General features: G+C 48.6%; 1 protein-coding gene across 2 annotated transcripts in view; it reads left to right on the top strand.

The window, feature by feature from the left end:
* The first annotated feature begins 4,244 nt into the window (after window positions 1-4,244).
* LOC137299321 (zinc finger protein 436-like) overlaps window positions 4,245-12,142 on the top strand; it is a 31,138-nt gene continuing 23,240 nt past the window's right edge. The window contains exons 1-2 of one of the 2 annotated variants that reach the window (XM_067967968.1): window positions 4,245-4,434; window positions 7,823-10,433. In XM_067967968.1, the coding sequence (XP_067824069.1) occupies window positions 8,161-9,195 (1,035 nt within the window). In that variant the 5' untranslated portion in view covers window positions 4,245-4,434; window positions 7,823-8,160 and the 3' untranslated portion in view covers window positions 9,196-10,433. Of the gene's footprint in view, window positions 4,435-4,772; window positions 4,939-7,822; window positions 10,434-12,142 lie in introns of those variants that run through there. The other variant, XM_067967969.1, reaches the window with a different exon arrangement.

Below are 12,142 nucleotides of genomic sequence, written 5' to 3'. Positions count from 1 at the left end.
CAGCAGCCAAACTGCGCACGTGAATGGTCACAGGGAAAGTCAAGTTACATAGGGATGGTTACATAGCAAGATTGAGATAGATATGTCCCGATAATAAACAGGGAATAGAGAGGAGACAATAAGAGGGAGTCCAAAGTTAAAGTCAGGGGTCCCGTGGTGGGATAAGGTTGACGTTGATGGGGTGGAGTCAGGTTGGAGCATCAACGAACTGATGTCCAGTTTCGGAGACAGGTGAGGAGGGCGAGTGAGTCCAGAAGCTATTTGAAGAGTAGAGTATGAGAGGACACACGGCTGGAGGGATCTCCGTGGGAATGAAGAGCCTGGAGGTGTGGGGAATTGATCGCAGTGCAGAAAAACAGAGACGAGGTTGGAGGTCGCTATAAGATCAAGAAACGGCGAAGAAATGGACTTCAGCCCAGGAGAGTGAATTTCTAGCCACACTGTAGCAAAATAAAGCTGAAAAACCACAGGACCAGTAGGACAGTCATAAGCTCAGCAGGTAACAGCATCGGTGGGGAATGGGCTGTGGACTAGACAAAGTTACCTTAAAACTTAAGCAACTACATAGCAGCTCAGAGTCACAGCAGCTGAGTCTTGCAATGTAGTTCAGTGGAGTAGCGTCACCTCAATGGCAGAGAAGACCAGGAATTGGGAGCCAAATTTGAGCAAAGATCCAGGGCTCACAAAGAACAGCAAAGAACAGATATAGAATCATAGAATGGATACAGCACAGAAGGAGGCCATTCGGTCCAATGAGCCTGTGCCGGCTCTTTGTAACAGCAATACAGTTAGTCCCATTCCCACGCTCTTCTCCCATAGCCCTGGAAATGTTTTCCTTCCAATTTATCCAATATGGTTGGGGGATGGGCAGTGGGCCCAGGTAACTTTAAACTTGCAGTTATGGCTAAAATGCACCCGCTATTAGAGCCATAACAAGCATTTATATAGTGCCTTTAACTTATAAAAATGTCCCAAGATGCTTCAAAAGACGTAACCAAAAAACGGAAGCCAAAGGAGATATTAAGGGTGACCAATAAAGCTTGAGGTGGATTTTAAGAAGGAGAAGAAAGTGGAGAGGTGGAGAGGTTTACGGATGTAATTCCAGAGCATGGGGCTTAGGCAGGTGTAGACACAGCCACCAATGGAGGGCTAAAGGAAGGGGGGGATGCACAAGAGGCTAAAAAAGAAAGACTTGCATTTATACATCACTATTCATAACCTCATGATGTCCCAAAGCACTTCACAGCAATTAAATACTTTTTAAAAAAAAGTGTAGTCACTGATATAATGTAGGAAATGTGGCAGTCAATGTGCGCACAGCAAGATCCCACAAACAGCAATGTGATAATGACCAGATAATCTATATTTAGTTGTTCGTTGAGGGATAAATATTGATCAGGACACCCCTGGAGCACTCCCCTGCTCTTCTTTGAAATAGTGCCATGGGACATTTCACCTGTGAGGGCTGATGGGGCCTTGGTTTAACGTCTCATCCAAAAGATGACACCTCCGACAGTGCAGCCCTCCCTCAGTACTGCGCTGGGAGTGTCAGCCTGGATTAGGTGCTCTAGTTTCTGGAGCGGGGCTTGAACCCACGACCTTCTGACTCAGAGTCGACAGTGCTACCACTGAAGTCAAAGTTAGAGGAACAGATAATTCAGGGGAGGGAAGTGCTGGAAGAGACTACAGAGATAGGATGGGGCAAGACTCTGAAGGCATTTAAAGATTCATAAGGATGAAAACATTAAATTTGTGGCATTGGTGGACCAGGTGCCAATGTAGGTCAGTAAGGACAGGAATGATGGGCGAGAGGGTCCTGATACAGGATAGGAGATGGGCAGCTGAGTTTTGGATAAGCTGAAGTTTACAGAATGTAAGGACATCAGGAGAGAATTGGAATAGTCAAGTCTGGAGGTGAAAAGGGCATGGATGAGGATTTCAGCAGCAGATGGGCTAAGGCAGCGGAGGAGATGGGTGATGTTTCAAAGGTTGAAGTAGGCGGTCTTTGTGATGAGGTATAGTTGAAACTCACCAAGGCTTCTTCGACAGCACTTCCCAAGCCCATGACCTCCACCACCTAGAAAGAAAAGGGCAGCAGGTGCATGGGAACACCACCACCTGCACATTCCCCTCCAAGTCATACACCATCCCAACTTGGACACATATCGCCGTTTCATCATTGTCGCTGGGTTGAAATCCTAGAATTCCCTACCTAACAGCAATGTGGGAGAACTTTCACCATATGAACTGCAGTGGTTCAAGAAGGCAGCTCACCACCTTCTCAAGGGCAATTAGGGATGGGCAATAAACGCTGGCCTTGCTAGCCACGCCCACATTCAGCTTGGGGTTGAATAGAACACTGAGGTTGCGAACAGTCTGGTTCAACCTGAGACAGTGGCCATGGAAGGGGATCAAATTGGTGGCAAGGGAACAGAGTTTATGGCAGGGGTTGAAGATGATGGCTTTGGTCTTCCCAGTGTTTAACTGGAGGAAATTGTGGCTCATCTTGGTACTGGATGTAGGACAAGCAGTCTGACAACATGCAGGGGTTGAAAGAAGTGGTGGAGGGGCAGAGCTGGGTGTTGTCAGAATACATGTGGAAGCTGACCCTATGTCTATGGACAATGTCACCAAGAGGCAACATGTAAATGAGGAAGAGGTGGGGGCCAAGGATAGATCCTTAGGGAAGGGGGCTCCAGAGGCAAGGGTGCAGGGGCGGAAAGAGAAGCCATTGCCAAAGATGCTCGGGCTATGACTGGATAAGTACGAGTGGAACCAGGAGAGGACTGTGCCACTCACCTGGACAACAGAGGAGAGGCACTGCAGGAGGAGGGTGTGGCCGACCCTGCTGAAAGCTGCAAAGAGATCAAGGATAGTGCACCAAGGTCACAGTCAACATAGAAACACAGAAAATAGGAGCAGGAGTAGGCCATTCGGCCCTTCGAGTCTGCTCCGCCATTCAACACGATCATGGCTGATCTTCTATCTCAATACCATATTCCCGCTCTCTCCCTATACCCCCTTGATGCCTTTTGTGTCTAGAAATCTATCTAGTTCCATCTTAAATATATTCCGTGATTTGGCCTCCACAGCCTTCTGTGGTAGAGAATTCCACAGTTTCACCACCCTCTGAGCGAAGAAACTTCTCCTCATCTCAGTCCTAAATGTCCTACCCCGTATCCTGAGACTGTGACCCATCGTTGTGGACCCCGCAGCCAGGGGAAACATCCTCCCTGCATCCAGTCTGTCTAGCCCTGTCAGAATTTTATATGTTTCATAGAAACATAGAAAATAGGAGCAAGAGTAGGCCATTTGGCCCTTCAGGCCTGCTCCGCCATTCAAAATGATCATGGCTGATCGTCTAACTCAGTACCCTGTTCCCGTTTTTTCCCCATATCCATAGCATTAAGAAATATATCTATCTCCTTCTTGAACACATCTAATGACTTGGCCTCCACTGCCTTCTGTGGTAGAGAATTCCACAGGTTCACCACCCTCTGAGTGAAGAAATTTCTCCTCATCTCGGTTCTAAATGGCATACCCCGTATCCTGAGACTGTGACCCCTGGTTCTGGACTCCCCAGCCATCGGGAACATCCTCCCTGCATCTAGTCTGTCTAGTCCTGTTAGAATTTTATATGTTTCAATGAGATCACCTCTCATTCTTCTAAACTCTAGTGAATATAGGCCTAGTCGACCCAATCTCTCCTCATACGACAGTCCTGCCATCCCAGGAATCAGTCTGGTAAACCTTCGTTGCACTCCCTCCATGGCAAGGACATCCTTCCTCAGATAAAATCCCTAAGGAAGGCAAATAACTCCGGCAAGAATCTCCTTTTCAGGAGAGAAAATGGAGAGAACTGCCTTGGTGCAGAGCGAGGGTACAATCAATGAGCCGAATGCCTTTCTCTGTCTCTGGGAACAGATGATGTGGAGATGCCGGTGATGGACTGGGGTTGACAATTGTAAACAATTTTACAACACCAAGTTATAGTCCAACAATTTTATTTTTAATCCCACAAGCTTTCGGAGGCTTCCCCCTTCCTCAGGTGGTGTGGAAACCTGAGGAAGGGGGAAGCCTCCGAAAGCTTGTGGGATTAAAAATAAAATTGTTGGACTATAACTTGGTGGTGTAAAATTGTTTACAATCTGGGAACAGAGGCTCTGAAGCCCCGCCCTCTAGGCTGCTATACGTGGATGGCGGCGCATGGGCTGTGCGGTGCGCCGAACCCTTCCCGCCTTCCTTTACCAAGATGGCGACCCGTTCCCTCGGTAACCCGGGCCTGGCACAGCTGGCGTCCTCTGCAGGCAAACCGGGACTCGATGTTTATAAAGCTTCCCCCCCCCCCGCGGAATTTATTTACCTGCTCCGATCGCGATGGCCCGTCCCGTTGGGCATTTTGCGCCGTACTGCTGCCATTAATTGATGAACTGGGTGAGTTTTGCGGTGACTGTGAGACTACAGCCAGAGTCTGAGCACCTCGCCACCGCAGCGCGCGGTTTCCGGCACATGCGCGCCTGGCCTCTGCTCTGGATACTTTCAGAAAATGAACGTTTACATTGAATTTAGTTACAAATCAATATCCTAATTGATCAATTTAATTATTTCCTAATTAATTTCCAGACTTGAGTCCAGGCCTGTCATTCTGAGGTGCATTTACCAGGCCCGGATTGTGAAGGTGTGACCCGGCGCGGCGTGATTGACATGAGCTTTGGACCAATAGGAAAAGCAGACGCCGAGTGGGCTCCGGACCAATGGCGGGGAGGGGGCGGGACCCGCTCGAGCGGGGCGGACCGTTGGGGCTTTGTCTGAGCGCGGGTGGCGGGCGGTGTCCGTGTGCCGGCTCCTCCCGTTATAAAGGCCGTGGAAAAGATTTGAGATTGGTCGATCAGTTTATAAATGTGATTCTTATGATGTGAAGCAAAAGCGACGACATTTGTGAGTGATTTTTGTTTCTGCCGGATTTGTCTTAGTCACAGACATGGGAGTGGGGGAGGGGCGGGCTCTTAAAGGGGCCGTGTGTCTGCAGGATTGTGGTTAAAGGGGCAGTGACGGCTGTCGGCCTACCTGATAAACATTGGGTCTCCTCTGTACTCAAATGGTTGCAAACCGGTTTCATTTTAGCTTTTCCAAAATATAAGAAATAAAGACTTGCATTTATATAGCACCTTTCACAACCTCAGGATGTCCTCTCCAAACTCCCTTTCCTCCCAAGTCCTTGAACGTGTTGTCGCTCCCAAATCTGTGCCCACCTTTCCCGCAACTCCATGTTTGAATCCCTCCAATCAGGTTTCCGCCCCTGCCACGGCACTGGAACAGCCCTCATCAAAATCATAAACTACATCCTATGTGACTGTGACCATGATAAACTAGCCCTCCTCATCCTTCTCCACCTGTTTGACACAGTTGACCACTCCATCCTCCTCCAGTGCCTCTCTGTCATCCAGCTGGGTGGGACTGCCCTCACCTGGTTCTGTTCTTATCTATCCCGTCATAGCCACAAAATCACCTCCAATGCCTTCTCTTCCCGCTCTTGCACCGTTACCTCTGGAGTCCCCCAAGGATCTATCCATGGCCCCCTCCTGTTTCTCATCTACATCCGAAAACACTGCGCCAGGTTCCACGTGTATGCTGATGACACCCAGCTCCACCTCACCATCACCTCCCTCGACTCCTCCACTCTCTGATTTGTTATGCTGCTTGTCCGACATCCAGTACGGATGAGCAGAAATTTCCTCCAACTAAATATTGGGAAGACCAAAGCCATTGTCTTCGGCCCTGCCACAAACTCCGTTCCCTAGCCACCAACTCCATCCCTCTCCCTGACCACTGTCTGAGGCTGAACCAGACCGTTCACAGCCTTGGCGTCCTGTTTGACCCTGAGATGAGCTTCCAACCACATCATCAAGACCGCCTACTTCCACCTCCGCAACATTGCTCATCTCCGCCCCTGCCTCAGCTCATTTGCTGTTGAAACCCTCATCCAGGCCTTTGTTACCTCTAGTCCTGACAATTTCAATGGTCTCCTGGCCGGCCCCCCATCTTCCACCCTCCATAAACTTCAGCTCATCCAAAACTCTGCTGCCCGTATCCTAACTTGCACCAAGTCCCATTCTCCCATCACCCCTGTGCTCGCTGACCTCTCTCCTAGTCTGGCAACGCCTCGATTTTAAAATTCTCATCCTTGTTTTCAAATCCCTCCACGGCCTCGCCCCTCCCTATATAAGTAACCTCCTCCAGCCCCACAACACTCCGAGATCTCTGCGCTCCTCCAGGCCTCTTGCGCAGTCTTGATTTTAATTGCTCCATCATTGGTGGCCGTGCCTTCATCTGCCTAGGCCTAGCGCTGGAATTCCCTCGCAAAACCTCTCTACCTCTCTCTCCTCCTTTAAGATGCTCCTTAAAACCTATCTCTTTGATCAAGCTTTTGGTCACCTGTCCTAATATCTCCTTATGTGGCTCGGTGTCAAATTTTGTTTGGCAATCGCCCCTGTGAAGTGCCATGGGGCGTTTTACTACACTAAAGGTGCTATATAAATGCTGTCGCTGTTGTAATGTCGGAAACATGGCAGCTAATTTGCACATAGCAAGCTCCAAAAAAACAGCAATGTGATAATGACCAGATAATCTGCATTAGTGACGTTGGTTGAGGGATAGATATTGGCCAGGATCCCGGGGAGAACTCCCCTGCTCTTCTTTGAATAGTGCCATGGGAGGGCAGGCGGGGCCTGGGTTTAACATCTCATCTGAAAGATGGCAGCTCCGACAGTGCAGCGCTCCCTCAGTACAGCCCTGGGAGTGTCAGCTTGGATTTTGTGCTCAAGTCTCTGGAGTGGGACTTAAACCCACGACCTTCTGACTCAGAGCTCCTGCCGAGCCAAGGCTGACACCTGTGTCTTAGTTTTGTTCAAGATTTGTTTCGCGCTCTTTAATATTTAAATATTTTTGCACTGACTGCTTAAAGGCATAGTACCATTTGTTTTAATGCGTGCTGCCCTAAACGTTCCCCCTCCCCTTTTAAAGCACCCTGCAATACAAATCCGAAAAGTCCATGGTCTGCGCTGAACTGGCTGCTCTCACCAAGGGTCTCAGTGAGGTGGGCAAAAGCCGGGGTAAAATCAGCCAGGGTTCCTGCTCCTGATACCTATCCAGTATCAGTGACTGGAAAGTATGTGCGTGACGTCAGCTGAGGATGGATTGTTCTCAGCTGTGATGTCCCCTGAGGTCTCGTATCCAGCCAACGCTCACAGTCCATGTTATAGAATCATAGAATGGTTACAGCACAGAAGGTGGCCATTCGGCCCGTCAAGCCCGTGCCAGCTCTCTGCAAGAGCAATCCAGCTAGTCTCAATCCCCTGTCCTTTTCCCGTAGCCCTGCAGATTTTTTCCCTTCAAGTATTTATCCAATTCCTTTTTGAAAGCCACGATTAAATCTGCTTCCACCACCCTTTCAGGCAGTACATTCCAGATCATAACAACTCACTGCGTAAAAAATGCTTTTCTTCATGTCATCTTTGGTTCTTTTGCCAATCCCCTTAAAATCACCTTATGTATGAAGAACGATCACTTGCCCATGTACCGGGGACGTGGTGATTGTAGACCTGTATCCCTGATCAGCACCTTCAGGAAAGGAAAAAAACTGAGACTCTGCAATGTGTCTGGATTTCAAACAGTGAGGATGGAGGGTGGAGAAAGAGTTTGTAGGATGTGGGATTTACAACTTTAGAGAAGCTAGAGAGTAAGAATGTTCTGGAGAAACTAGAACTGTCTGTTCTGAACATACAGTACTTACAGTAAAGATGTTTATAAACTCGTTTCACAGGGAATTGGAAGTGGAGTATTTACTGCCAGGAAATTCAAATCAAACATCACATCACGATCTGACAGAGTCACTCGATTCACCGGGTCCTGAATATCATCAGCCTTAGAATATAGAAGGAGAAATGTTTGTCTGTTCTCTCCATGGGCAAAGATTTCAAACATCAGTGTGACTGGAAAATCACCGAGACACACACACCCGAGTGAGAGTGTTCCAGTGCACTGACTGTGGGAAGAGCTTTAACCCGTTACACAGCCTGAAAAAACATCGCACCATTCACAGCAGGGAGAAACTGTACACGTGTTGTGTGTGTGGAAATAATTTTCAATGGTGGCACTCTGATGATCCACCAACTTATTAGTACGGCGGAGAGGCCATTTATGAGCACTCACTTTGGGAAGAGGTTTAGGCAGCAGCCCAACCTGCTGGAACACCAGAGTATTCACACTGGAGAGAGGCCGTTCACCTGCTCCATGTGTGGGAAGGGCTTCTCTCGTTCATCAAACCTACTGGCACACCAGCGCGTTCACACTGGGGAGAGGCCGTTCACCTGCTCCATGTGTGGGAAGGGCTTCTCTCGTTCATCGAACTTGCTGGCACATCAGCGAGTTCACACTGGGGAGAGGCCGTTCAGCTGCACTACATGTGGGGAGGAATTCACTCGTTCGTCTAGTTTGCAGACACACCAGCGAGTTCACACCGGGGAGAGGCCGTTTAGTTGCTCCACATGTGGGAAGGAATTCACTCGGTCATCCCATCTGCTGAGACACCAGCGTATTCACACTGGGGAGATGCCTTTCACCTGCTCCGTGTGTGGGAAGGGATTCACTCAATCTTCCAACCTGTTGACACACCAGCTTGTTCACACTGGGGAGAGGCCATTCACCTGTTCCATGTGTGGGAAGGGATTCACTCGGTCGTCCCACCTGTTAACACACCATCGCATTCACGCTGGTGAGAGGCCATTCACCTGCTCTGTGTGTGGGAAGGGATTCATTCAGTCATCGAGCCTACTGACACATCAGCGAGTTCACACCGGAGAGAGGCCGTTCATCTGCTATGTGTGCGGGAAGGGATTCACTCGGTCCTCCAACCTGCTGTCACATCAGAGTGTTCACACTGGGGAGAAGCCGTTCACCTGCTCCGTGTGTGGAAATAGATTCACTCGGTCCTCCAGCCTGCTGGCACACCAACATGTTCACACTGGGGAGAAGCCGTTTACCTGCTCCATGTGTGGGAAGGGATTCACCCGCTCGTCCAATCTGGTGACACACCAACGTGTTCACACTGGAGAAAGACCATTTACATGTTCCGTGTGTGGGAAAGGATTCACCCGTTCATCCAACCTGCTGACACACCAGCGAGTTCACATTTAACTTCAGGGTAGATCTTGCTGTTATTGTTGCTGTTAATCACATCGAGGACTAAATCATGTTTATTCTGGCTGTTGGGGTTTGTTTATGCTGATGTTAATAACCCCTAGAACTGGGCTGGATTTTAATATTCTGTGTACATGTGTCACATTTTTGGGTTATTATGTTAGATTTTCTCTTGGGTTCAGCATCACGAGCCACACCTGAAAGTGGACCGCGCATCTCTATGATCTGGAGTGTTCCCTTTCTGCCCAATCTTAGGTAATCAACAGCAAGAATCAGGGATCATAACAGAGACCCTTCCTCTGTACCCAGCTACTAGAATGTGTCAGGTGATTCTACTCATCAGGAGTGGACTGGATATTTGCTCTCACCCAATCCGCTTTGACCCAATATTTTACCATGTTACCTAAAGAGATTCAAACACCTTGACTGCTGTCACTAAAGGTTGCCCGCAGGCTGCAAATATCATTCTATAAAATGGGGTCTTTGCCTACCGAGCTGTCTCAATCACAGAGGACTCTAGCCAATCAAGGGCCCTGCCAACACCGCGAGAGTGGGGTGGCTGGTGAGATTCTGGATAACACTCGCTGACTAATTTAAAATGTAAAGTAAACGGAACAGTACTGAACGGTGCTATTGGAAAAGTCAACAAGCTGAGACAAATTCCTACAGGGGTGGAGGCAGTCTGTTTAGTAGAGGAGGAAGAAGATGAAGAGCAGACATCCCAGCTAGAAATACTGTAACTGGAAGCTGCGAGAGAACAGGACTTAAGTAGACAGGAGGAGGAGGAAGTGTGATGAGAATTCCATTGCAAAGGAGAAACTGCCAGCGTGAAACAAAAGAGAACTTCACCAGTTAAACTAGCAGAGAAACGAATTGTGACAGCGAGTGCAGTAGTTGAAGGGAAAGGACTCTTTTGTTAGGATAATTTTGTCAGTCTAATTGAATCCCGCGTTTTGATGGAGGAGATGGTCATTTTCTGTTATTCACTGCTGCCATAAGTGAGGCAGAGGTGCCTGGGTAAGTAATCTCGTACCATCACTTAGAGCACTCACTGCTCCTTCTGTTGACCCAGTGAACGCACAGACTGTGATTTCGTACGATGGGCTGTTGTTTGTGGTTTAATGCCTGAAGCTTAGAGGCAAAAGTTTAAGGAAAACTCTGCTTAGAATGAGTCATTGAACTAAAAAACATTTTGCAAACTTTGGTTAGAGAGTAAAAAGTGTAAAAGATACAAAGGTTTTTGTCATTTAATGTTCAAGGATAGATTGCTGGAGGGGGTACAGATTATTTACGGATGGGCTTTGTTTGGTCAGGAGGGTCAAACTCTTAAGCAGCTGGGGGCACACAATGCTGTCATACAGGTGGGGGTAGGGTTCCCTACCCTCCCGGACTGTCTGGAGTCTTCATGAATTCAAGATTAATCTCTTGGACACTGTTGCGAGCAGCCCGGGAGAAATATTATCGGGGCATCAACAAATATCAGAAATGGGGGAAACAGCTGTTTAACTGACGGTCGAGAATCATCCAATCGGGTAATGAAGAGTCTGTTCACTTTCCAATTGGTGAGGGAAGGTGGTGCACCGCGAGATTGATGTGTCTGACAACCAATGGTGGGGCGGTTGGGGGTGGGAGGTCGTGATGAAACCTCCTGGAATACGTCCAACCAGAGTTGGCAACCCCACTGTGGGGCGGCGTTAGATGCCCACCTGGATCTACTGGCCATCCCATCCATGATTAGTCTGGGGCAGTGCTGCTGAGTGGAACAGATGGGTGAGGTAGTTTAAATGTAACGCAGCAGGTCACCAAACCAACAACTGCTGTTCTTTTGGAGACCCTTTGGTGCAGTGGGTAAGACCAACTGAGCGGGTGAGATATGAGATTGCTAGTTGTGGTGACAGCAGATTTACACAGGATGGTGGGAGGGTTTCTGTTTCTGCAGCCACAATTTTCTGTCCATTAAAGTAAGTGGTGGGAAATCAGAGCTGGCGAGTACAGAAGCGGCAAAGCCCAATTGATGTCTCGTTACCCCGGCAGATCATCGTGAATGGGACACTGACAAAGGGGCTACAGGACGTGGCGTTACTTTAATGTATCAGGCGTCGATGCCCGGTACAGGATTGCCCCTGTGAGAAAGGTTGAATTGCTCACATTCGGGAGAACCATAGAGCTACCTGTGGCCAGGGTTTGGCTGGAATATCTCATTTACACAGGGGTGGGGTTGGAACCAATGACGATGGTACGAAGTTTGTTGTGGGAGGTCAAAGACAATGAACTCAGTTTTCCGAATGTTTAATTGGAGGAAATTGCGAATTGTTCACCTTTGAACGTGGGACAAGCAGCCTGACAACACAGGCAGTGGAGGGAAGAGGTGGAGGGGAAGAGCTGGGTGTCATCAATGTACACGTGGAAACTGACTCCATGTCTGGGGAGTGGGAATTGCATTGAAGGGGAGGTTCTGAATGGGTGGTTTTAATTTGAGTGACAAAGAAGTCCATGAGAAATACAGGAATTGCTAGACCAAAAAAGTCCAAGGTCCATCTAGTTTGCCGTTTACCATGCTGGTAGTCGCTGACAATAATAATGGCGTCGTTGACCATAATCATGGCAATCAATCTCTGTCAATTATTTTTTTCTATTCGTTCATGGGATGTGGGCGTTGCTGGCGAGGCCAGCATTTATTGCCCATCCCTAATTGCCCTTGAGAAGGTGGTGATGAGCCGCCTTCTTGAACCGCTGCAGTCCATGTGGTGAAGGTTCTCCCACAGTGCTGTTAGGAAGGGAGTTCCAGGATTTTGACCCAGTGACGATGAAGGAACGGCGATATATTTCCAAGTCGGGATGGTGTGTGACTTGGAGGGGAACGTGCAGGTGCTGTTGTTCCCATGTGCCTGCTGCCCTTGTCCTTCTAGGTGGTAGAGGTCGCGGGTTTGGGAGGTGCTGTCGA

This window comes from Heptranchias perlo, chromosome 29, assembly GCF_035084215.1.
Source record: "Heptranchias perlo isolate sHepPer1 chromosome 29, sHepPer1.hap1, whole genome shotgun sequence".
NCBI classification, from domain to species: domain Eukaryota; kingdom Metazoa; phylum Chordata; class Chondrichthyes; order Hexanchiformes; family Hexanchidae; genus Heptranchias; species Heptranchias perlo.
The sequence above is the reverse complement of the archived record's forward strand: the minus strand, read 5'-3'. Positions and strand labels throughout refer to the sequence as shown.